Source organism: Erithacus rubecula (assembly GCF_903797595.1).
Source record: "Erithacus rubecula genome assembly, chromosome: 3".
Taxonomy (NCBI): Eukaryota; Metazoa; Chordata; class Aves; order Passeriformes; family Muscicapidae; genus Erithacus; species Erithacus rubecula.
Genome location: NC_136689.1, coordinates 66,024,843 through 66,052,151, shown reverse-complemented (window position 1 = coordinate 66,052,151; position 27,309 = coordinate 66,024,843). Strand labels below are relative to the sequence as shown.

Below are 27,309 nucleotides of genomic sequence, written 5' to 3'. Positions count from 1 at the left end.
CTTTATTGTCTTCTTCCAGGCATAAAACATTCATGCTTTTTGATACTTTTGTTAGCTAAAGTAAAGGAAATTCTATTTGAATAGCAGAAATTTGTTTCACAATAAGCACAAGAAATATGAAATAAAACAGGATACTTAATTTATTTGGCCAAGTTCACCTCTGTTATGCTACACTGATGTTCAGATAACCTCAAATTCAGCAAAATGTCCACAAGAGTCCTGCAAAAAAAGAAAACCAATTTGAGATACAGGGTATGTGAAAACACTTCTCAGAAATTATTGATTTGCCTTTTTCCTTTGATCTTTTAGAAGAAAATTGTAACCTCCCACAAGCATGTAACTCAGTTGCAGTGAGCTGAACTTTGGCTTTTAACATACCTCAGGTGTTGGGTCTGTATGAACAAGATGGGGATTTCAGGAAGGGACAAAGGTCCTCCTCAGGTTTTACAGGTTGCATTGTAAACCTACTCCACCTACTTATGGCTAAAATGTATTGTTACCAATTGATACTTACATTACATATATGTTATAAGCAATAGAGTCTATTTCAATGATTGCTCACTTGCAAATCAAAGAAAAACAATCTTCAAAAAAAATCTTGCAAGTGGAAACACTTTTCTTGATTTCTGCAGGATTATATAACATGCATAATTGTCTGTAAGTACCTAGGAAAGTTTCTAGGTGCAGGAAACCTTTTAACAATGACCATGGTTTAGTTTTGCATCATAAACTCTAACCTGTTTGGAAACTTTTTATGTCCTTGTTCAGACCAAAGATCTATTACATTACCTTCATGGAAGTGTTCACATCCAGCTGGAACAAGGCAGAGACACTTCAACACAGTTGTTATGGATATTCACTGCAAATTTAATATTAGAAACACAAAAGCTAGGTTCATAATGTGGCCTGAAAATACTGAGGATATTGCTCATAGGCAGAGTTTTGTAGGTTCTGACAGACTTTGGATTTCTAACTGGTTGGTCTGAAATGTGCTTTTAGCCAAACAGGTCTTGCATTAGCAGTAACTATAACGAATATAATCAATAAATGTTGCAAGTCTAATCAGTGTAAGCTTGGAACACCTTATTTTCTGCAATTTGGTGCAGGTATCTTGCCTCTGGTATTTATGTGGTCCATTTGATTATTTGCCTGTGATTCCATACAAACACAGGCAGATAATGGGTGTGTGTGTGTAATTGTGCTAAGCAGGACCTGAATCCTATTGTGCATTGCACCCCCATTAGGAAAATGGGCATCATCCCACAGTGATACCTTGGAAGGGAACATTCAGGAACACTCATTTAATTCTCACAATCTAATTATAATAGATACAATTAATAAGTGATTGTATTTCAGAAGAAATTATCCAAAGTTGCTGCCTTGTTGTATGGAGTAAATAGAAATTGTCTTAAGAGATTCATCATTGTTCTAATACCAGACACTTATAAAAATGTGTATAAATTACTAAAAATGCTAATTCAAAACAAACATTTAGTGAACATAAAAGTTATGAACTTCCTAAGTGATCTGAGGCAGTGATTTAAGTTTTCCAAAAGTTAACCAAAACCACACAGGAGTTCCATTCCCTAGAGGTATTGTTGATTTATTCTCATTACTCACAGAGAGCAGTAGTTGGTCTCCCATTGCTGTAAGAGGAATGCTGGCACCTACTGATCAAGGCATCCCTGTTTCTGCTATTTCATCCATCAACAGGCTATGATGGGCTTCATTTCTCCATCAGGAAGGCAAACACATCACACTTTTCCATAGAAAAGGAGTCATATGGAGCAATTAATGGAAAAATACATTGGAGATTAGACCCACAAAGCTCAAAACAAACATCTTTTGTTTTGTCAAGTGAATGCCTTTTTGTAGGTTAATACATATGTGAATTCTGTGAATTAACAGGGCTCCCAAAAACTACTTGGCCTCTCAGTCAGGATGTATCACATAAAGAATAAGAATCACCACAACAGTAATTAAATATTTCCATTTATTTTTTTTATTAATACAGCATTTATTTTCCCACAGACAAATAAAAAGTATTATTCATAAGATATTTATTTCAGAGCTATCAAAATAGAGTGCTACAGAATCTCCTGCTTCTATTGGAAGAATCTGCTTTAGTATTATTCATAAACATCACTGACACCTACAGAATAATTAACCTTTTTCCCCAACCTAAATATTCACAATGGATCCAAGGCACATAACAGTTTTGGGTACCAGGTTTAACCTGTTATTCAGAACAGAGATATACCACATGAAAAGGTATAAGAAATACTATTTAAAGAGGAAGTTTATTAATGATGAGAGCAGATTAGGCTACTGCCAGATGGCAAATTACTCTCCTGGTGAAGATCAGAGTTTTGATTTCTTCTGGAAGAAGCTGACAATAGCATTTACACATTCATCAGACAACCACCTCTCCGTCAGTACTTCACACTCTCTGCTATTGACTGCATGCAGCTTCTCCTTTTCCATGCTTCGTAAAAGCTGCTTGGACACTGCCAAGGACTGGAGGAGAAAGAGAGGAACATTAGGAAGGTAAGTTTTCTATACTTTAATGCTTCAGAAAATAATACAAAACCCACACTGGAATCCTAACCCAACTGTATTAACATCTGCATTAACAGATTTCTTAGTTTTTAGTCAATCTTTTCACTTGAAGTATTTATTGCATTTAATTCCCCATACTGCTAATAAGGTAGAGAAGGCTCCTGGGAAGTAAACCAGCAATCCCCTAAGTGCTCATAATCAGAGTAAATGGGCAAAAGAAACAAAACCCATTCAACTGTCTGCAGTGTCAAATGCCACCTGCATTATCAGCAGCTGGCACAGCTGTATCCTCCTGTCCAAGGTAACACAAGACCACCATGACGTCAGCAATCTTCCAAATCCTAAACTAGGGAGCAGGAAAACTGAGTTCAGCAAAAATTAAAGCCACCCAGTGTCATCTTGAGTACCCAGTGTGCACACACTATAATAATACTGCAGAACCAGTGATAAGATTCTTAAATATAAACTACTGCCAAAATAAAAACCTAAGAGAAGCTACCAAGGCACGCAGAGACACTGCATCCACACACCACTGCAGGTGGATTAATCAGTTAATTTGTAAGGCTTTTCAGCCACTGCATCTCCTTGGACAGTGGACTCTCTTAGATGCAGACAGACTAGAAAAGAAGGATCTGTTTCCTAGCAGCAGAGGGACAGATCTGTGCTTGAAGGAAAATATATTGAGCCTCATTATTTCGATTAAGGATGAAGTGAAACCAAGTGACACGATAGATTTGGCAGAAGAATTGAGAATGCTACAGGCTAACAAGGTGGAGAAAAATTTAAAATACTGACATTTTTGGGGAGGCTTGCATAAGCTTCTAATCTTGCCCAAACTTCCTTCTGAAAACTGTTGTCAGGGAAGACTTCAGTCACAAGTCCCTGGGCACAGGCTTCTGCTGCAGTCAGCTTTTTATTGAAAAGCAACATCTCACTTGCCTATATTAAAAAAAAAAAAGTGTGATTCAGCAAGACACAAGACTTGAATTATCTGACAGGGAAGCTGCACGCTTCCACATCACATACATTTTACCCTCTTGCTTGTTAATACCTGCCCTCTGAAAAGAACACAGAATAGATGACTATTGTTACTATTATTGTTATTAAGAAACTTTCAGATGCTGTCTACTTCAAAGGCTCTGCTCCAGCAGGGTACTCAGTCTCATCATCCAGGCTACAATAAAGAGGTTAAGCAAGATGCACACCCAGAATCAACCCCTGGTCTTCATCACTTGGGACTGGCCTACAGTTCCCACTCTTCACTAGGACCGTACACGTCTTTTTGAGCAGAGTTTCAAGAATTTCAATCTGAAATTCCTTCTTCATAAATGTGTTTGTTTGTGTTTTGCAATGACTCCAAGATTTCTAGAACATGTTCTGGTTAGGCTGAGTCTCACTGAACAGACTACTCTTGGTACTTGGACGTCTATGAAGCACTTGCTCTGCTCTTTATAGATTGAAACCCTGCTCAAAAAATACATTATATTAATGCACAATATTATATTAATTACATTATATTAATGAAATGTCAGATCAGTATTTAAAACTACCCAGAGTTTTTCTGTGGCATATCAAAAGAAGCAAAAAGGATTTAAGCTGTTATGAGAAAAAAACCTTGATTCTGTTGTCTCTTTTTTTTTTTTTTACTGTAATTTAGTTTTATTTCTAGAATAGACAGAAATTAAGAGATGGACAGAAGACCACACTTGCTCTCATGGTCAGAGAATACCAATACACAAAGGTCAGATGATCCTACAGGCAATGCAGACATTCTTACCTTGGCTAAGCCCATAATTTTTGGAAACAGGTAAGAGGAACATCCTTCTGGGCTCTGCCCAAGTTGACTAAATGGGCTGTGAAACGTAGCCTGGGGAAAAAAACAAAACCAAAATAAAGGGAACGTTGCATCAGAGCATGGACTTTAAGTATTAGGATTTAATTTTCATTTTAAATTTTCCACTGAGACAGAGTTCATCAAACACATCTGAACTATTACCATAATAGCCTTCAAATACTCTCTGGTAATATTGCTTCATCCTCTCAATGCACCCCAGAGGCACCTCTGTATCATTCCATGCCCACATCCAACAATCCTATTGATGAAGCCATATTAATTGAATACAGCACTTACAGAAACTAATGTGTATGTGCAAAATCTTTACAGAAAGGATGTTCATGCACATTTCCCTTAGAAGTTATTAAATACATATTCCAAATAACTTAGGAGGCAAAAAGCATTTTTGTCTTTCTGAAGGCACACCAAGTCTATTCTTCTCCTGAAAAATTCAAGTCACTGAATCTTCCTTCATCAAATTTTAAGCAAATCTATAAAGCCTGTGCCAGAAATTCAGCAAGGAGTCATACAAAATAATACCATAATAATAAATTAGAACTGAACAGTGTTAGAACAGAAAAAAAATCAACTTTGAGAAGGCTACAATAAACTCGAAGGTAATAGGAAAACTGTCATGAAGGATAATCTAAGAGAAAGGCTAGATTAGATCCTATAGAAATCCTCCAAGAACTGTCACCAAGGGCTCCAAGCAAAAGCTGTCCCAGTGCAGGTAGGAAGGTACTAGTGGATTCTAAATAAGGAGCTTGTCATGGACTTTAAACACAAATATACAGAAAGTGAAAACTATGTCAGACAATAAGTATGCAACTAATATAAGCATGCAGAAATTAAAAAAGAAAAAAGGCAAAAATAAGATGCATTTACTAATATTATGTATACAACCAGTAAAAGGAAGTTCAAACATTAATTTCAAGCCATTCAAGAAAGAAGGATAATGTTAACAAGACAAAACATTTCACGTGTATTTGGATTGAACTTCAACTAAATCTATACTAACTCATGCCTATAAGAAGATAATATGCTGAGGGCAAGTGACTAGACTTCCAAATAGTCTTAATAAAATTGAGAGGTATGAGTAAGAAGATACTACTGATGGACAAGTTAAAGTTTGTCAGGAACAACTTGGTATGTAGCATTAGATATACAATAGAGAAAACTGTTTTACTGGCAACTTTGCAGTAAGGGATCCAGGCATTAGATAAGATCACAAGAATGTAAATCAAGTAACACATTGGTCTATCAAATTGGAAATACAGCCTGCAGAATGTGGAGAAGTTCTTCTGCTCCATTTCACATCAGTAAGACATGAGCTGGAGTGACGTGTTCAGCTTGTACTACTATACTTAAAAAGAGACAGAGCAAATGGAAGGAGGAATGTGACTGCAGGCTGCATGAGGAAAAGCTGAACAAATGGCAGCTGTTCAGCTCAAAAAAAGGGAAAGACTGGGAGGAGAAGGTACACCTGAGATATATCTAATAGGCTCTGTACACTGATGGCTAAGGTTATTCCAAGGGAGGATGAATATAGACTGTCCTTTAAACTGAGGAACGAAGAAAAATAGGTTCACCCTGTAGCAAAAAAAAAGATCAGATGAGAGGGGTGAAAGAGGGAGAAGTCAACATTTTTCTAGTAAAAGAAGAGATCTATGGGCCATAATTGACTGAATAAATCATGCACATTATACAAGCATATGCCAGGAGTGACACACTCATCAGTGATCGGTAATGAATTGCTTCAGCCAGCTACTGAACTTCCATTCCACAATAAACTTTTGCTCTCCCTTTCAGACCTAAAAGGGACCTTAAAAACATAATTTCACACCAGCTTAGAAGAGGGACTTCTAGAAAAGAGCCTCTAAGCTGGTATCAGTAACTTGATAAGCATAACTACAGCACGGGAAATTCCATGCACATTACCCACTGGCAGATGCATCACTGGGCTGGTTATTAATATAAGTAGGTCTTCCTTGATGTGATATACAAAGCCTTTAGCCTTTTCTGAAGAGTTCCTTTCTTTCAGATTACCCCAAATCAAATAATATTTAATACATAAAGAGACTTTAAGACTGTCTTGGGATAGGCCATGTAATGTACTTACCCTGTCAGAAGCATAGACAAGGTCACACAAACCAAGGACTGTTACACAGATTCCAATAGCTGGGCCATTCACCACTGCAATCAGTGGTTTGGGGAAATCAATAAAATGACCCACAAACTCTCTAGAGAGAAGGGAAAACAGAAGATGCAAGATGTAAGAGACATCTCAAGTGTTTTTCATCCAATATAAACAAATTGCAAAACATACCATTAGACACTGCATAACAAAACCCATGAGCTAGATAGAAACTATATAAAATATGGTTTGAGTCTTTCAGAAATGAATTCTGACAAAATAAGAACTACTTGAAACAGCTGCATTTCTTTTACTACGAAGAACCAAACATGTACATGTCAGCAGAGCTTTCCTAGTTTCTGTGATCAAGTTATGGAAGTGTTTTCCTCTTCAGCTACAGTTGCTGAATACAGCTCACTGACAAGAAGTCTCTGCCTACATATCCATCCCAACTCCACCCATGGGATAGCAATTCCCTTCACAGATTGCTCTGCAGTGAAACCCCAATGGGCACCAACACTGTGATGTTACCACAACACAGAATTCCCTAGTGCTCTTTTGTACAGGTTTGAGAAACAGCATTTTGTTTCATCTGACAGCTGCTTCTCCATCCAAGAGGTGCAAAATGCATTCTCAAAATAAAACATTTTCCAAAAGAGAAGAGTGTAGTAAGAACTCCATTTCTCTGGCATCTCTTTGCACTGGTTGTAGTGAAGCACTGTGCCTGTGTAATAGTAACAGCCCAGCAAACACAGGCTTCTCACAAGAGCAAGGTTAAAGACCATAAAGCACATGAGACCCTGCATTGTGCCAAACACCATAAAGCACATGAGACACTGCATTGTGCCAAACACCCTACAAAACACCACAGGCTGGAACACTTGCCCAGTACCACTGAGTAACATCTTCACTACAGGCTCACACTGCATCATTGTCACTTTGAGGGGCAACTGTGATCCACAGACAGCTCACCTAAGTAAAAGCTGCAAAACTGAGTACTTGACTTGCAGTTCATCTTTAAAACATAACCCAAAACCATCGATTTTATGTGTATTTTAGCTTTTCCACCAGTCACAAGTTCCTTAGGAAACAATCCAATTTGCAAGCATCTCTCAGATGCAATTAACACATACAGAAGTAAAAGAGAAGACAAAATCTGCTTAAGTAAGGGAAAAAAAGAAACAGACCCTTATGTGAGATGATATCCCTGATCGACTTGGCCTTCGAAAATAAATTCATTTAAGAGGTAAATTAAAACTTAAAGGCAGAATCAAGATCCCAGAATTACTGGGCAATTTTGAACAAGCTCATTACATCTGTCTCTGTTCAAAGAAGTCTGCCAGTGAAGGTATTTTGGCATTTCCTGCTAGTGGAGACACTGCTGGATATCAAAAACCCCCCAATTTTTTTCATACCCAGTTAAAACAATGTTTTTGTCATTAAACCTGTATGTACTTTGGGGACTAAAGAAGGAAATCAAGTCCTTAGCATCACTGTACTTAAAAAGACTTCTAAATTAATCTATTTGTTTCATAAAATTAATAGCACTTCCTCCCACACAATCTTTGTATTTATGCACATGGTGAGCCCTAAGACACAGTCACCTAAATAGATGAATTGTAGCATAACTGGGTCTCTGCTGTTTTTTTTCTAACAATGCCTAATCGTAATTTCTAACAAATGCAAATTATATTTTCTCATTACAGTAACTCATGCATATATGAAACCAAGATATTCTACTTGAGTAATACTGCTCCATCTTTTGCCATCTTCTTCATTTCACCAGGCTGGACATTAGTGAAATTATTCAGATCATTTCCACTACTATAGTAGTCTCCATTTCCTGCAGAGAACACATAGGAGTAAATGCACCAATGGTTTCTGAGTAGGAAAGAGAAGCTTTCATTTATTACATTTACAAAAGAATTTCATCCTGAATGTCTAATATCATTAAGTAATTAGAGGGATTTTCTCAAAGTATACACAATACCTTAAAGGACACCTAGGGTTTAAAAGTAAGTTCTGACTGTCAATTTGTTGGGAAAAAAAAAAAATCAATAAAAAGCTAAAGAATGTAAAGAAAAAAATGTTTGATGGGGAAAATTAATTTTCTTTTTTTCTGTAACTGTTAGATGAAAAAAAGATTTTATTTCTTTTGCTGCATATTTTCTCCATTTTTTCTGTCAATTTGCAACCATTCAAACAATTAGATGCAAGAAACTTCTTTTTAAACAGGACAATGGAAATGTAAGCTGATGCATCTCCCTTCACCCACCTTCAAACTGATGAAGAAATAAAAAGTAGACAGAATAACCTATTTAATATGTGATAGACTTGCACATTTTTTGTGATCTATTTAGAAAAAGGCAAAGCAGTCTAAGAATAAGACTGACAGCACTGCATTGACATCACTGTACTGGAAGATGGATTCTTCAGTAAGAAACAGATAAAACTGGTATTCAATGTATAAGTCAGTTTGAGGCACCACCAAAAAGCAAGAAACATTTAAAAGCTGACTGTATGACTCAATTGCCTAAATCATCCTTTGCTCCATGAGGACATTCACAGGATGGGACCTAATTTACACTGCACAGCTCTTATTCTCTGTGTGAAAAGGAACAGAAAGGTTTTGCAGAGGTGTTTGCTGTTGACTCACAGCTATATAATGTGTTAGACTTTCCAGCTTCAGTTGTGTGAATCGCCTTTTTTATCTTGTAAGGGCTGTGGTGCACAGTCATTGCTACAGAAAAGAAATCCAGCAACCTGGGAATGGGAACCAGGTGTTGGCAAAGCAGATAGTGGAGAAGAATTTGCAAGCAATTACCCCAGAGTAAGCCCAAATTCACCTTAAAGTCACACTACCTAGCTGCCAGCCAAAGCTCAAGTTTTGACTAACTTCTTAAAAAGACACTTTTCTCCAATAAGAACAGACCAGACAGGCAGCTACTCAAAGGTAGTAAAGCCCTTAGGAGTAATCACATCCTTCTTCTCAGCATAGAAAGATGTTTTGATGTAACAAAAGGTTGCTTAAGAATTTAAAACACCAGCTTGAAGAAAATTTGCCAAAACACTTCAGAAAATACTTGGTCTATAATAGAGAAAAGAATTTCCTCATTTAATTTTACCTTAGTCTAGACACAGATAGGTATTTCTTGTCAGTACTATACCTTGGTATAATATAAAACATACCAGTAATAACTGCTATGGTAGAATCATCTTTTCCAGCTTCCTCAAGCGCTTTGATAATTTCCCTGTACATCTGCATAAAAGGAAAATCAACAAAGTAAAAATGAGATGCTGTAAAAGAATATAAAATGAGATTAAGGCTGACAACAAGGAACTCAAAAGACAGATTAGCTACGATCCTTTTAAGTACTGAAAAATTGGTCATGCATAGAAAGTTTGGTATTACATGTGAAATACTTCTGACCATAAAGACACATGTTTGCAATATTCAAAACTTGCAGTGCAAATCTAAAGGACAAAATAAGGTCCTTTGGAAAAACAAGCACTGGTATAGTAGTTTAAGTGGACAAAATAACACACTAAAGAACTAGCAGCAGTGGAATGAAGACCCTGCTCTGATATCTCTGCAGTTGTGATGCTTCCAACAGGATGGACTTACTCATGAAGATAACTGTGGGAAACAGTATCACCTACATATACACACAGCAGTGCTGAGCCAAAGGCTGCACAAATGCTTTGTTATACTCAACATGGCAGTCAAAATCTTGCATCCAAAATACAGGCCAGTCTTCCTGCAGTTTGCCATTTTAATTTAGTATAGACTACAATCGTATATATTAATTTTGAAAGAAATCAAGAGACGCAGAAAAGCCTAATCTGTAAAATCTTAGCTGAATTATTTCATTTTGTACTGGATGTTTATTCCTTAGGTTGTTGTTGGATCCCTCACAAAGTTCAGACCACCACACTTTAGTCAGTTCTAAAGTAGCTTGTCCAGACAGAAAAAAATTCATGAATACTCCCAAGTTCATTTCTTTACCTGATGGTTGATGGCATTTTTCCTATCAGGTCGATTAAACATTATCTTTGTGATATTGTTTTTGGTAGTAACTATTAATGTTTCATAGCCATCATGTCTGCCCTCTTCTGGGGAAGCCTCTTTCTTCTGGCCAGCAGATTCTGCAGAGACCAGACTTGAGACAAGTTCTGCATATTTCTGTCTGGCATCATCCTGCAATAAAAGAAAAGATACTAAAAAACAGGGAAGGAAATAAAAAAGGGGAAAAAAAGAAAAAAAATCTTTTAAAAAAGTAGGAAGAAAATAACACACACAAGATTATGAAAATCTAAAATTTAAATCAGTTACAGGACTAATAAAATGAGTACCTGGGAGGAGCGGGAAGAGAAGCTGACTGTTTCAGGACAAAAGAAAATTAAAATTTTCATTATAATATATTCCAGCTAGGAAGGAGAGGAGGGGAGCATGTTGTATTTGAGCACTGCAGAACATACTTCAAGTCACCTTAAAAGGCAGCAGCAATAGATTCACAAAATAAAAGTGCATAGATGCTGGTATGATTTATTTTGCTGGAAAAGTGCCCCCATCCATGATTAAGATTACCAGAAAGACCTCTGTCATATTCCCAGCATTTACACATCTCTATGGATCCTATGTTTCTGCTTTCCAGTCAGACATTCCTCCAACAAAAAATTTTACTTTAGAATATGTGTTGCTGAAATTAAGAGCACTGAAATGGATCTTATGGCACTTTAAAATTGCTTGAAGACAATAATTTTCATTTAGAACTAACACGACACAAAGAAGCCTAAAGAATCTTATCTCCCTATTTCTAAAGTAAGCAGTGATTTAAAAGAATTTCAAGTACTTGGTTGTTATAACTTATTGGCTTGTAAGGATAATATACTTTGAACAATTCTATAATCCCTAATGAGTAGCACATGAAATTGTCTATCCACTCTAACCTGAGGAGCTGATTCTTTTCTTTAAGTATTTCTTGACTACTCCTAAAAGCTGCAGGGCCATCTCAAAAATAACCTTAAAACCCCAAATTAAACAAAAGATCAAAATGCACCCCAAAACCCCAAAGCAGAACAATATCTTATATCCTGAAACGATGCAACTGTGTTTTCTTTAAAAAAAAACAAACAAACAAAAAAAAACCCCCGAAAAATACAAAATCACTCCCCTACATTAAAGAATCTTTTTGACTGAGCTCAGCAACTACTACTGAGCATCAGGCCTAATGCAGCATTGACACAGCTGATTTGAAAAGCTTGTTTCCTTCATTTAATAGCAGCTGAGGAAACCCTGGCAGCTCTATGCAGACTTACTAAAGCTTGCATGAAAAAGGAATGCTTATGTATCTCTGCATCTTTATTCTCCCTGCTTGCTTCACTTGACTTCTCTAAAGGTTATGAAAGATACTAAAAATATCAAGATATATTGAGAAAGAAAGAATGAAGAGAGGCTCTCAATGCACCAATTTTTTCTAGTCTTCTATGCTCAACAGCATAAGAGACTTTTTAAAATGGCAAAGGTATAAATATGCTGAATTCAGAGATTTGTGTTTTGTTGTAAGAACTGAGAAACTCAATCCATCTTTTGCACCACAATGCAAAAACTCACTATTTCACAGAAGATCTCTTACACAGATATAAGCTGGCAGTAATAATCTAGAACTAGGCTTACACACTAAGAAAAAAACAAAAAAATCTCCAAATACTGAAGCAGTGAATTGATTGAGGAACACAGTAGGAAACATTCTGATAGCTGAAGCAGAGATGCTCAACTATTATGTCATATTTTTAGTTTTTTTATCAACCAGGCACTTCAAGGTAATCTACAAAGTATCTGTGTGAAATTAAGGGTTTTGTCACCTGAGACAAATTGCCAAGAGAGTTCCATGCATCCCACTTGGCTTTCTTGACGAAGTCCAGCATACCTGGTTTTGGAGCATTGCAGGGACCTTCAGTAGCCTTAAAAGAGAGAAATAGACTTATTTAAACCTTTGATTAAAGTTCAGATGATTTGGTGGAAAAAAATGATGACTGTTCTGAATACTTATGTGATCAGGGTACAGAATTCAATTCTGAGAGAGAAGGAATACTGGTTGGACAACATGCTGACAATTCACATACCACGAGGTTTTCAGTGTCTGCTATTTCTAATATTGTATTGGGCTTCCAGAAGCACCTAACCAATATGAGAGACTGGTTTCCAATATACTCATCCATGTTAAGCTCTCCTGCCTCAAAAATTGTGGAAATTTTATACTTACAAAGAATGTTAAAGACTTGTTAGCTGTGTGAAGGGACCATTGAATAGGATCTATTAATTTGGATCTTACTTCAAAGCTGGGCCTGCTATGAGCAAGGGCACTATCCCGAAGTATTCTATGATCAGTTTTCCTGAAGAAAAATAAGCTATTGGAAAGAAATATTTCAAGTGGGAGACAGGAAAGAAAGAAAGAAGACATTTATGAGGCACTATTAATAATCAATAAAGCTACCTGGAACCATCAGCTGTCTTTAAGGTTTTAATAAATGAATTACCAATTGCCTTCCTCAACATTACAAGCCACAGCCTGTACTGACCCTGCAATCAATCCTGATTCACAAATACTTCCCAAAATACCAATACAAGCTCTGCTATAGACATAAAGCTATTTCTGCAAAGATCTCCTATCGTGCTGTGGTAAAGAACAGCTTTCTTTCAAACTGTGGAGGAACAGTTCCCTGAATTCAAAATAAACAAAAAAAACCTTAAAAAAAAAAAAACTTTAAAAAAAAAAAAAAAAAAAAAAGAAAAAACCCCAGAAATCAACTTTCAAATGTCAAGACCATTATATTATAGGCCCAGATGACTGTAGATACAAGAAATTTAAGAGGAAGCATTCAGGCTATTCTTTTTTTCCTAGGCATAAGCCATTTTCCAAAGCTGAATCAGTATTATTATATGGAAGGCACCACACAATGAATGCAATTTTGCTCTATTTCTTTGAATACAGGTTTCTACTCAAAGCATGGAAAAACAGGTTCAGCTTCTCTCAGAATTCAGACATTTTAAGGGCCTGACATTTCAGGAAAACAATTTGAACACATAAAATGAAGAGTCTGTTAACACACAATACATTTGAACAGCCTGCATTTTAAATAAATTTTACAGGCCCATCCCCTCAGGTTATAAATGCTCCTTCCCAAACAGAAGTCAAGCCAAGCCTACCTGTTTAAACAGGCCATAGAGTTTCAACTTAGTTTCATTCCCAGGATCCTTTTTCAAAAGCTTCAGCTGCTCCTGAGCCTTTTGGAAGTCCTTCTGGCTGACCTGCATGGTGGCTGCAGTCATGTGCAGGTGAATTGCTGGAACACAAACAGCTTGTGTTGGCCTGGGAATAAGTGGGGGAAAAAAATCTCATTACTTGATTTTTGTGAAAGACTAGAGGAGAAATAAATATACTCCTTTTAAGATACTTAAAGTAAACGTGAAACATTACATACAACACTAATCAAAACAACAACAAGTAAGATACTAAAAGTCACAAGAAAGTTGCTTTAGAAGTTCGCTTTTAACCTCTGGAAGTTATTAATTTTTATTAGTTATTTAAATCTCATCTTCTTGTACTCAGCACCTTGAATAACGCATTCAGTTCTGGCCCTCTCAATACAAGACAAACATTTTGGTGCTAGAATGTGTCCAAAGAAGGGAACAAAGCTGGCGCAGGGTCTGGAGCACAAATCCTTGGAGGAGCAGCTGAGGGAGCTGGGATTTTTAGCCTGGAGAAAAGGATGCTCAGAGTGACCTTGTCAGTCTGCCTGAAATGAGGCTGTGGCTATATGGGGATCAGTCTCTTCTCACAAGTAACAACTGAGGGACCAGCACCAGTGGAAGTTTAAGACTGGCAAAGAAATTCTTTCTAACAGGCAGATGGGTGGTCAGGCATTGGAAGACGCTGCCCATGGAAATAGTGGAGCTGCCATGCCAGGGGGTACTTAAAAGATGTGTCTATGTGGCATCTGGGAACATGGTTTACTGATGGGAGTTAGCAGCATTGGGTTAATGGTTGGACTTGATGATCTCAAAGGCCCTTTCCAACCTAAATGGTTCTATGATTAGCAGCTTTATGCATCCTGAATAGAGTATGCAGCCTGTCTGCTCTTCATGATCTTTTCAAGTGTGCATGCTTCCAGCTAGAAGTATTTAAATTTGAAAGTCTGGTTCTCCTTTCAGGGCATCACAAGTGAAGATTCATTTCAAAACATCCTTTGGAATAGGACTGTCAGTACACCAGCTTGTAGACACTTGAGAAAAAAAAAAAAATAAAAAAGGCAGCCAAAATATTCTGGTGGAACCACTTCCCACCAGAAAAAGGCAGTTCCATCAAAAGCTCCCCCAAAAGTAGCAAACCTAACCCAATTCTATAATACTTCATAAAAGCAGGCTTGCTTCAGTAAAGTTTGGAATCAAAAGCCAACAAGCCTTACAATTTTGATGTATGAGGGCAAAAGTCTGGGGATATTTTTTTGTTAAATTGCAATATATGTTAAGCATTTTTATTATTTTTTAAATGTTTGCAGTTTACGTATGAACCTTCTTTCTCTATTCTAGTAAAAAGAAAAAAGGTCCAACTTTCCCTCTTCTAACTTACAGACACACCTGTCATGTTAGAACATCATGTATATGATAGATTTTATAATCAGTCTTATTTGAAAAAATAATGAGTATTTCAAATGGAGACTGACAGAATGCTTAATCAATTTAATGTTAATATTTCAATTACAGGACAATTTAAAAATCATGATACATGCCTGAGGAGAATTTAAAAGATGTTCTACTGCCTATCTCAAAAATATCCTCATTGTTGTTATTTCTTAAAGAAAATTTATTTTCTGATGAAAACCCAAAAGTTGCAGGCAGAAAGTGTGAAGAATGCAAACTGTTCCCCATAAATTTTATTTCTTTCATTTTATGTAGATAGATACGTAAAAATATTTGTAAGACCAATTGGTTTTATACCCTATTACAGCCCTCCTTTCTTAATAAATTCTAAGCTCTGAAATTTTGGAGATACCAAGTTTGAATGACAGATATGGAAAGAATAGTTTTTGTTACACACAGAACTTCTTTTGAAGTGAAAGGATTTAAAAATTTGCTTCAAAATCTTCTGCCAGTAGCAAGAAACCTATCTAAACAATTAAAAAATGGAACAGGCTATCAGAAAAGGTTGCAGGAACAGAAAGTCCTTTTACTTAAGCTCATCACCTGTAAACCTTTTTTAAGATAGCAGTGCACCCAGACAAACAGGGGTAAACAGCTCTCACTGTAACCAGCATTCAAGTTGGTGTGTTCAGAAGACTCTGACAGAGTTTAATGAGTTCATCTCTTAAATAGTCAGGAGGTTATTTAGCCATCTTATGGACTCCACTTTCAGCATCAAAAAAATACAAAATACCTTCAACAGCAAAAAGTGCACCTAAATGGAAACAGATACAAGATTTTTAACACTGCATCTCTTTCATTACTCTGTCCTCAAGTCCAGAACATGACACTTTCAGTTCCTATTCCCAAACGTGTTTTTAAAGTCACATTTACAGGAAGAAGAAATGAGAGTGGAGAAAGAGTAGTTATTAGTTTTGGTTTGGCTTTTTTTCCCCTCCAATTTTGCTAGCCATTTTTGGAATTACTGGAATGCTACTGTCCCCAAGATGATTTGTGTATTGCTACAAATTTTCTTGTCAGTCTAGGCAGTGGCCAAGGTAGATCCCATGTTTAAAAATGGAGATTTGGGTTTACATCATGTTTGACATCATGTTAACATCATGTTTGACAATATGGATTTCACTCCAGGCTGTGGTCAGTATCGTAAAAAGGCTTTAAGAATCTTTTCTATACAATCTGATAATGATCATAAATTAACAACATTTGACAGTGAGCAGCTTGGGGACAGGAGGATGCCATAGTAGCTGGTCTGAAGGAATGTACACACATTTATGGTTAAGGTTGGTTTGGTTTGAGTTTCTTTGCTTTTAGCAGGTCACAGTTCTCTTCCTTATTATGGATGCAAAGTAGACAAGTTAGAAGAGGATGAGAAAACAATTAGCTGAATCAAAATAACTTGGCTGGGGAAAAGTAGAATGATCTTTCAGTAACTCGTGGCTCAGAGGAACTCTGCTGTTTGGTTATATTCACTTTTTGCTTCTTAGTTAAATGTTTGGTTAAAATTGTTATCTATCCACTTCAAATACTTTTATCTTTCATTCTTCTTTTCCTCCTTACCTACTGATTTGCAATAAGGAATTGTGCAACCTCGGTGTTTATTAAAGTCTGTTTATAAGAAAAGGCCTTTTATCTTTCATTCTTCCTTGCTGCTTGTAGCTCAATTCTCTGCAGGACATTGATGATTCACATTCTACCTTCTGATCTCTAAGACATTTCCTACACATCAGGCATGCTCATCAATTCTCAACACGCTAAGGCTAAGCTGATTACTATGATTTCTCTATTAAAAGAACAACAAAGCATGAAAACACAAAGGAAAAATTGAGTTATTTAACAATTTAATTAATCTTGGGCAGGACTTCCTTCTTCAGAGGCACACATGAACAGTAAGGAAGCTCCTCCATCCCAAGTAGATCACACAGAGTGAGGAGATGACACACACAGCAGCCCTGCCACCTCTGGCACTGCACAGGGGTGCCACACCACAGTGCCAATGACACAGGAACAGCAGAGGCTGCTGCAGTACAGTGTGCAACAACTTGCTCCCTCCATCTGCTGCTCCCTTGCTGTGACACCAAGTCCTTCTTAGTCACTCCCTGAGCGAATCCATGTCCCACTTTAGTGGCCACACAAGACTTTGAGGAAACCATGCAAGGCAGGTAGAGAGTCTGGAACCTGACATGCAAGCTTTTAATCCAAGCAGAAAAAGAAGCCTAGGAAAGGCAATCAAAAACCCCTCTGTATTTCTCTTCCTCATCTACTCACTACAACAAAGCAAAATCATTTCCTTCACAAAGCTTCCTGTTTATTGCTCTGCACCCTGTGGCCAATTAGCTGCCTCTGCCCCACTGCTACAAATTACCTTTGCTGTAGTGGACCCACAGAGGAGTGGTGAGGGCTGGGCAACCTCCCCCAGCTGGGTAAAAAGCCAGCTCCCACCAGAGAGACAGAAGCAAGAGGAGTCACAACTTGGCAGTGCAGTCTGAGTCCATGACAAATGCCTGCGCTCTCCTGCAAGACCAGTCACTGGGGACTCCGCAAGGTGTACACTCTGAAAAAAGAAATAAATCCGGGGCATCACTGTCTGAACCTGAAACACCCAGGCTGACAATTATTTCGTATTTATTGCCTTGGTTCTGACCTCTCTTTGCTGCCATTCAGTCGTTCAGCATATCTTGGAGGCTCATCACTCATTCCTATTCACTCTACCTGTTCACTTAAATGTCTCTTAGGCCAGTAAACATTCAAATGCCTCTTAAATTTAGGGCTGCAATTACACTGAAAGTAATTTCTCTTTATTGAAATTATTCACAAAAAGACTGCAAAGCTGCTAAAGGTAGGCCTCTCACTTTGTTGTAGTTCTGTCACTCACATAAGAACTTTTAAAGAGTTAAAAATTCCAATATTTTGTAAAATACTAACTGCTCACTTTCTAACTTTTAAAGCAACATAGCAGTCTCCTCATAAAGATTCAACAGAAGTCAAAAGATCTCTTTGCACATCAAACATCAGTCAGACTCAACAAAAGAAAGGGATGGATATACCTGAAATCCATCTTCCATTTGCTTATACAAGTTTTCTTTTAAACATTAGTAGATCCCGAGGAAATAAAGCACATACAAAAGCAGTTAAAAATCCTATTAGGATTAAAAGCAGAGGGTGGTGCTAGATACACATGGGTTTAAAACTCTTGACAGAAATGGAAAACGCTCAATTTACATTATTTTAAGTAGCTTTAGGGAGACAAGCAAGAAAAAGAGCAGGAAGTGTTGTTAGACAGAAACAAGAAGCACATGAAACTGTCACTTGGATGAATCCCACATCATCTTTTGTCCATTATGTGTAATACTTCAGATCATGTGTACAGAATCCCTTCTTTGCCATGATCTCTATCTCAAGGTGCTGTATTTTTTTCCATTGCTCTTTCCACACATTTCTCATGCAGAACAGTAAAGGGCATGGTAACCGCCCCTTACCATTTCCCACACACAAAGTTTTTACAGCATCATAAAGTGGCACTATTTCTGCTCAAGTTCCTTCTATCATAAGAAGGAATGAAATACTGGTTTGCTGCTGCTGCTGTTTAAAGATTTGTATGGGCTGGCTTTTGTTGGTTTTTTTTTTTAGTTATGACACAAAGCAATCAATTCCCACAAACTTCAAGGTGCTTTGGTTATAACCTGAAACAAACTTCTGATGGCATGCCTCTCCTGAATCCCTGCAAAGGGACAGCACACACATCCCAGCCGAGCCCACACTTGATTTGCAGGTGCCAGCCAGACCTCCAACCTTTCTACAAGGTTCAGGAGCCTAAAATGCACCCCAAAAGCTTCACCTGCCCCAGTACCAGCAAGTGCTGCTCTTAGAGGCTGCTGTGAAGCCACACAGGAGAAAAGCAACCAAAGGAGACCTCCTTGCTGCCTGTCCTGCTGCTGGGGACACATCCATCCACAGCAAGGAGCCACACGTGCTCCCTGCCAAGGTCACTGGGGTGGTCCTTGCCTGCTGGTGCCTGGACAGCACCACTCCAACCAGCTCCAGGCTCCATTTCCCTGCTTTCAGCAGCACTTCTCCACTTTGATCCTCCCTTTAAACTATCCTGATTTTTCTCCCTGGAGGGGAAAAGGGATCTGGAGAAGGAATAGCAACTTTGGATCATTAGTTCAGCTCCATCAAGGGGCACAGGAGCACAGCTGGTGGGAAAGCTTGTCACCACTGGCATTTGTAGCAACTGTTAGGAAATTATGAGTGTGAGGGGAATAGAAACCTGTATTTAAACTGTAAGCATGAGAAAACTGAGTGAACCATCTGAAAAAGAAAATTTAACCTGACACATCAGCTTCTCTCATCCTCCCTCAAGCATTCATATCAGAATCTCTAACAAGATTAAAAAAAAAAGAAAGTTTAATTATCAAATAATGACAATGAGCAAAATATTAGCAGCACCACACTTCCTTGGTAACCAGGAAAATAATATTTATCATTTTCCCTATCACTTGCATTATTTTCTGCATGCAATAAATTTAAAGTTGTACTTCACTTTATTTTGCTGACAAGAGGAAGCTATTGCCTATGCTGTTAACATAAAAATGATTAGAAAATTTTAATCTTCAGGTTCCCCAAGTAATCATTCATCACACCATTGATTATAGTCTACTGAAACCAAACAGATAATAATGTAACATTAAAGACTCATAAATTTTTTACATAGCCCAAGCACTTATACAGCAATATAAGAGCTTTCCCCATACTGCTTAAAGTGGGGAAATACCAAGTTTTATTAACCATGGCAACACCATGAAAGAGTTGATGATTCAGTAGAGAGAACTCCTGCCTTCCTAAAAAAAAAAAAATCCCCAAGATATAAGGAAACAACTATCTCTTCCTGTTTCAATAGCACAGTACCCCACCATACCACAGCACTAACTAAAATTTATTGCTATTAGGCAATAAGAATGTTCCTAGTGTTCTCATATTTCCAATGTATCTAACTGGTTGAAAACATCAGTTCAAATGCTCTATAATTTACTTCCTTCTCCTGTAACAAACAGAAAGAAATTAAAGTAAAATTATTTTCCCCTTAACATTAGAATGTTTCAAGAGTTGTTCTAAACACAAGTTTGGTGTATAAATCCTTATCAGATTTTACTATCTTACACTTCTACATTGTTTTGACATATAAAAACTAGAGGATAATTATGTGTCTGTTGGCAAATTGAAGTGCTGAATCACTGTTGTTTAGTGCAAGTGGCTCAGCTGTGCTCGACAGTTTCTTTTTCAACATTAAAGAATAGCAAAGAATGAAAGCTCTAGATTACCATTCACTGAGATATTAAATGGTCTGATCTTTGTGCATTACACATGCACAGTTTTGTTTTATTTATGCTCTCATCACAGCTGCTGGGAGTGACACTAGAATTATCTCCCAAAATCTCCACAAGAACTCTCTTTCCAGCAAACTTAAGTTGACTGGACATGGTAAATGGCCAAGGCATGAGAGAACCTCCTGTGTATGCTCAGTCCATGCAAAACATCTCTAAAAGCAGGAAGGTTTACAAACAGATATCCTCTGAAACACATTTCAAAGTTAAAAATGGGAACATTAGCAGAAAAAATATAGAACTGCAATACTCATATATGTGACATTTGCTGAAAATCACAGTTTATTGCAGCATTTGGAGAGCAGCAAACTCAAATACATTTCCTACACATCCTTATTCAAGGTAACAACAAAAAGTTATGAAAACACTCAAAATCATTTAGCTGCTAATGGAGAACGGAAAAAGCCATTTTGATTTGGCTTGCAGGGACAAATCTTGTTGGCTCTATGGAGAGCAAGAAAACATATATTTTAATATTAATGGCTTAGGGCCAACATAGGTTTCTTGCCAAGGATACAGGCAGCTCCTGCAGCTCCCCACTCACATCAGAACACCCACTGACACTCCCACTAGCACAGCTGCATCAGTGAAAGGAAACTAAAATTTTGTCCAAGGCTTACTTTCTCTCCTGAATCCATCACACCTAGATACAATAGGGGTGGACAAAAAGAATACTGAACAAAACAGTAACAATGCAGTATTTGCCAATGGCTTGTCCTGCCCAAATCTGGTTTTCTTTCAGACGGCTTAGAATCAAACACTTCACGTCTAAACACAAAGTAGCACACTGCTCATGGTTTTGTCAGTATTTCCAGCATCCACAATCGGACCAACAGGTTGCCTTTAAAGACCTGGAGAAATTTACTCAAGAAAAATCTGCTAATCTGAAATGGAAATTACACACACACCTAGAGACTTCACATCATGTCTTATTAGTGCAGTGTAAAAAACTTAAATTATAGCATTTAGAAGGCTGCACCTAAAGCAGCACCCAAGACAGAGGTCAGAAGATTGTGCTGACTTGTGCCAGTTATAAGTGGGGATGCAACACAGGCAGAATCAAACTGGCTTCTGCTATCATTGTAGAGATCATATAGAATTATTGATGTGGGAAAGAGGCAGACAAGCCATGTAAATTGCAAATTCTTCTTCTGAATAAAAGTGTCTTTCATCTGGCATTGTACTGGCAATTAAGAAAATCAACACAAACCCAAATGGATTCTTTTGTTTCAGAAACAGGCTGACTTTACTGATATGTTTGAAGCAGTAAGCAAACATGTATATATCATGGTATGAAATGACAGCATATTTGAAATTTAAAAAATTACCCTGTTTAATGGTCAGCTTCTAAGGACCAAATTATTCAAGAATTATTGGCCATGCTATAAGCTACATACCTCTTACACTAGACCTTATACCAGAAAAAATATTATCAGAACACCTTACCAGAAAAACATTAACCACTCTTTTGGAGGGCCAAACAATCAGCAAAGAACCCATACAATATTTCTAATTCCCAATAAAGAGTTTTTATTCATAATTAAGAATGAAATCTCTTCCACTCAACACTGATAAGACCACATCTGGATCACAGCATCCAGTCCTGATAGTACAAGAGATATGATCATAATGGAAAGAAACTTAAAAAGAACCATGAACCATCTCACATAGGAGAGTCCTAGAGAACTGGGATTGCTCAGAAAGCTGTGTTCCACAACAATCCATCCTCATGACTTCCAGACACCTTGGCTTGATATTAGCTATGAACTGTGAAATCCAACTCAATTACATACAGCTTGCTGCTCTAGACTACATTTTGTTAATTTTAACTGCTGTGTGTATTTTCATTCAAAACAGTTTGAGTGTGCTTAAATAAGGATGTAAATTTACCAAGACACTTTTCAGGAAAACTATCCAATCATCTCAACCCTACCTTCTGTCTTTTAAGTTTTATTGGTAAACCAGCATAAGCAAATAAGATATAGTAACCCTTGCAATTAACATGAGTATTTGCAGAGAAAGCCTCCCATTAAGACATTTAGTTGTTCATTTTGTCGTTCATTCCTTTGACTAGTTAAGCCAAATATTCAAAACACAGTGGATTGGTTTATTCCAATGGCTATGTTTCAGAATCCTGGCCCTTAAAGAAAAAGAAATTCAAGATCCATTGGTGGTATGAAGAACCTTTCTGAAAGACAAAGTTACCTTACAAATGCTAAGGGAATCTGATTTTATCAATATTTTGCAAAAACTTACTGCAAAAGTCAAATGGCACGAGGTTTCAAGAAAGGAAAGAAGGTGGTTTCTTTAATATATAAAACAAAAAAAAAAAAATACTACTTAAATGGTAAGGAAAGTACAATGAGTTCTCTAAACTTCCTAAACTGAATTGCACCCAAACAGAAAAGCTGAGGGGAAAAAATAGGTTTAAAATCAAGGCAGATACGTGCCCTGCTTGCTTTTCTGCTGACCAGGCAAGGATCTGTGACCCACAGATCACAAACACGAACTAGAACTACAGATCTGACCTACCAAAGAGAAGTTTGCAAAGATAATCATGGTTATCTTAAGCAGGAGGAGCACAGCAAAGCACTACAGGATCCAGCACAAGCCAAGGAGAGCTGATAAATGGAAATTCGTCACAGAAAATGACATTGGTTGATAGGGAATAGCAAAGAGCTGAGCAAGGCACACTACTGCAGCCTGAAATTCAGCACTAAGAGGCACAACTCTCAGAGAGTCAGAAACCAAAATGCAAGATCCTGTAAGACAGCATCAGGGAATAAAAAACATACTCCACAGGGCTTCCCTGGTGTAGGATCAGGGTCTGTGTTTTGTACTGTGAATAAGACACAACCCTTGTGTGTGAACATTTCCCATTCAGTGAGCCGTGATGCATTCCCATTCAACTGCTAGCGAGTGGGGAAGTTGGCAGACAGATGTTCCAGATGTTCCTCAGTGAGACCAGGAGGGAAACAAGACCCTACTCACCTACATCTGGGGGAAGTTTCTTAAAGCAGCTTCTACTGTCAGCACCAGAGGTTTTGGTATAGACCCCTAGGAGACTCAGGAGGGTTTGCAAACAGGGTTTTTAACAATATAGTCTGATCTATTACTTTTGAACAACACTACAAAAATCCAATCTTCCTCCTTGTGAAGGGAATTGGATTAGGGATGACAGCAGACAGTAGGAAAGAAAAGGAAAGCTGCTACAATACAGACAGAGCCTCGTGGGGGGAAAGTGGCTGAAGTAGCAGTGGTGCCCTTTTTGCTCAGCCAGCATGAGAACATCAGAACAAAGCTCCTAAAATTTGTATGTCCATCCATAACCAACCACAACTATCTGAATAGGATTGACAGAAAGGACTAGACATTTCCTACCACAGGGATACAAGGCAGACTCTCTCTGAGGCCAATTAGGTACTCATTGCCAAACCTGGAAAAAAGAGAATGGAAAAGGGGATACCACCAGACTTACTGGTCACCTCCAGGATGGCAGTAGGCTCAAAGAGGTTTTCCACAAGGCAAGGCTTACGTGTCCTCTGGGTGTGCTGACATCCAGAGTTCTTTTCAAGTGCAGGAAACTTTACTGCACATCTGTAGCAGTGGAAAAACGCATTTATGTGCTCCTCACATATTAAAAAGAAGCAAACAAAAAACTGTGATGCAGGTGAAACATCATTAACAGCAATCAAGAAGTCTTTTCAGGGAATGGTCTGGAATACTGAACTGCTTCTAATCAAAGGAGGCTCCTGAGCACAGTCTCTTGATGAAGCAAGAAATAATCTCTCAGCTGCCAGAGACCAGTTCTTCCCCTGCTCTCAGTGGAGCAACTTCTTCATAAAAGCACAGTTTCATGGCAAAGCAAAGCCTCTGGGCCCTGAAGACCCAGGACTTTACATCTGACTGGCTCAGTGGGAGGCAAGGCAGAAAACAGCCATAGCCTTTTTCTGTGGATCTACAGGTCTTTAGTTAGAGAGAGGTAAAGGAAAAGATGGAAGGGTTATAATGTCCTGCTTTGCCATAAATCTATTAAAGGGTGCTTGCTATGACATCCAACAAATACAACTGCAATACCCAGTAAAGATTGAGCAACTCATGGAGAAGGATCAATTAGTACAAAAAGCCTGAGAAACTGAATAGGGACTGTTGTGTATTGTGCTGGAACACCTGAGCTCCTGCCATATGGGTGGGCTGTAAACATCCAGATGTTTTGTCATGAGATGATGAGGGGATGCCAAGAAGAGATTTGGAATGCTGTTCAAGAGACAGGTGGAATTGAAAAACTCTTAAGAGTGTTGCCTCCCAAGCACTGAAAACCAGATGCTGTAGTAGAGACTTACTGTGAGCAGAAAGTATTCCAGGCACAGGGAGAGACCAACAAGGCTACAGAAGCAAGGAGAAGCCAACAGAGTAAGAGAAAATTAACTGGCTTTCAACTCACTTCACTTAAATACCAGCACTTAATAGTGCTCCTATGAAAGCTTCATGGCAAAGAACTGATTGCAAAGGGACTTCCAACCTCAAAGATCTGAATGCAAAGACTGTCAAATGCATACAGCCCCAGTAAAACTCTTCTGAATATGGATTTATGTCAGCATCCCCTCTCCTCAGACAAACTTAAACTCAAAATCCTGTATATTTCAACAGGGCAGGACAAGAAGAGCCTGTGGAATTTACAATTCTATGTCTGAAAGAATTATGAACATCTTGCTTAGAAAAAGTAACAAAACAAAACAAAGTAAGAGCAAATCTTGCATTTTGCCTTGATGTTTGTACAAGTCTTTCTCTTTCAGTGTTCCAAGGATACGACTCCTTTTTTCAAGATTAGACTGCAAAAAATGCTTCCCAAATTCAGTGGCACAGCAATGTTGCCAGTGTCTTTGATAAAATTCTGCTTGCATACTGCTAATACAGAAATTAAAGTTCAACTTTCTAGTGTTCCAGCATTAGGAAAACTGCACTATTTCTCTTTATTATATCTGATTAAATACAAAAAACATGAACCCTTTATTAATACTGATTTATGAACTGCTGTCTCATACAGAATACATTTTAAATATATCTGGCTCCACCAACCTAACGATGATCAGCAGGCAAACGTGTTTTCTCAATTTAAAACTGCTTCCCCTCACTCTCATTGTAACAACTTAGATAAATTGAATTATTATTATTTAGCTGAGCAAACTTGCCTAGAGAGCTCTTCTTTTGAAATGAGGGCAGAAGTCACATAATTCTCTTTGTTTCTCCCTCTGTCTTAGGATGTTCATGTACTTCAAATAATTTCTTACAAAGCTCTGAGTGAAAAATATTACAATTTAATGCATAGATGTCTCACAGTCTTCTGGTTAGGATGCACTCATGCCTAACAGACATACTTTGATACTTGAGTAAAAGCATCACTTATCAAAGTGTGAACTGTAACAGTCAAATCTGAATGTTGTTACCAATCAAAGTATCACACATCCTTAAATCTATTAGTATGATGATGTCTGCTCCATTATTCTATTTAGGAATTTGTTTACCAAGTATATTTAACACACCTTGCTTTTTCTTGAGTATTAAGCTATTTTTGATCGGAAGAGGAAATTCTCTGACTTGACATACTTGGTGATTCTTATTCATAGACAAGCAACTTTACAAGCAACTTTATAGTGGAATTTCCAATTTAGCCATTAACAATAAAAATGTATATCACACAATTCCAAGTGCAATTGCAACTCAAGCCATTCCTTCTGCTTCCCACTGTCCAGCTATCCCTGTGGGTGCACAGCTGCTGCACCGCATGCTCCTGCATGACACTTTACTTAAAGCAAATATGTGATAAATAAAGGTGTAGAAGATACTGCATGATTATTTGGAAAGCCAGAACAGTCTTAGCAAGAAGCCCTAATTAGCTGGGCACACAGTAAAGCTTGGTTTTGTCAAGGCCAGGCTGGCTCTGAGTAACCCGGTCCAGTGGAAGGTGTCCCTGCCCCTGGCAGGGGAGCTGGAATTACACGAATTTAACTCAACTTTAACTTCCAACTCAAACCATTTATGATTGTATGAGTTATGGGACTGATAAAATAAAACACAGAAAACAAGAAAAGGCCCAAACACGACACTCTTTTACACATTTAGTACGGTTTTGGATACCTCACCCCCAGCCTAACCAACAACATTTCTGCCGGTGAAATATTCACCTCAGGAAGGCATCAAACACAGCTTTCCCACGCTGTGTTCAAACACGTAAAAGCGGTAGTACGGCCAGAGGGGTCCCCGGCTTTAACAGAAAGCGACCTCCCCCGTTTTTGGGAGGAGAGCGGCGCCCGGCCCGGTGCACTAAAGCCGGGGCGATCCCGGGAACGCCAGCCCGGCTCATCCAGCGGCGCGGGCAGGGAAGCACCTGGGCAGCCCAGACCCCGGCACGGACGGACGGACGGAAGGACGGGCACCCCCCGGGCGCGGACGGACGGAAGGACGGGCACCCTCCGGCCCCACCGCAGGCAGCCCGCCCCGTGAGGGCCCCGTCGGGCAGCCCTGAAGCGATCCGCGCTCACCTTGTTCCGCAGGGCGACCGCCAGCACAGCCTCCGGACGAAGGTCAGGGCCGGGGCCGCCATAACTAGGGGAAAAGCAGGCGGGAGGGAGGAGCAGGCGGCAAACCCCGCCCTGGCGGGGCCGGACCGGTGTCAGCAGCCCGCCCCGGCCCGGGG

General features: G+C 38.4%; 1 protein-coding gene across 2 annotated transcripts; it reads right to left on the bottom strand.

Annotated features, from left to right (window-relative positions):
- Positions 1–2,043: 2,043 nt before the first annotated feature.
- On the bottom strand, positions 2,044–27,309 carry ECI2 (enoyl-CoA delta isomerase 2). 2 transcript variants are annotated; one of them, XM_079302759.1, is made up of 11 exons: positions 27,155–27,295; positions 17,594–17,782; positions 13,738–13,900; positions 12,393–12,491; positions 10,534–10,725; positions 9,717–9,786; positions 8,268–8,370; positions 6,513–6,633; positions 4,337–4,426; positions 3,355–3,498; positions 2,044–2,517 (listed from the first exon to the last, which is right to left on the bottom strand). In XM_079302759.1, exons 3-11 carry the CDS (start codon positions 13,858–13,860, stop codon positions 2,362–2,364), a joined length of 1,098 nt encoding a protein of 365 aa, XP_079158885.1. In that variant the 5' UTR covers positions 13,861–13,900; positions 17,594–17,782; positions 27,155–27,295; the 3' UTR covers positions 2,044–2,361. The 2 variants fall into 2 exon arrangements, with proteins under 2 accessions (XP_079158885.1, XP_079158884.1); XM_079302758.1 differs by lacking the exon at positions 17,594–17,782 and having other exon boundaries at positions 27,155–27,309.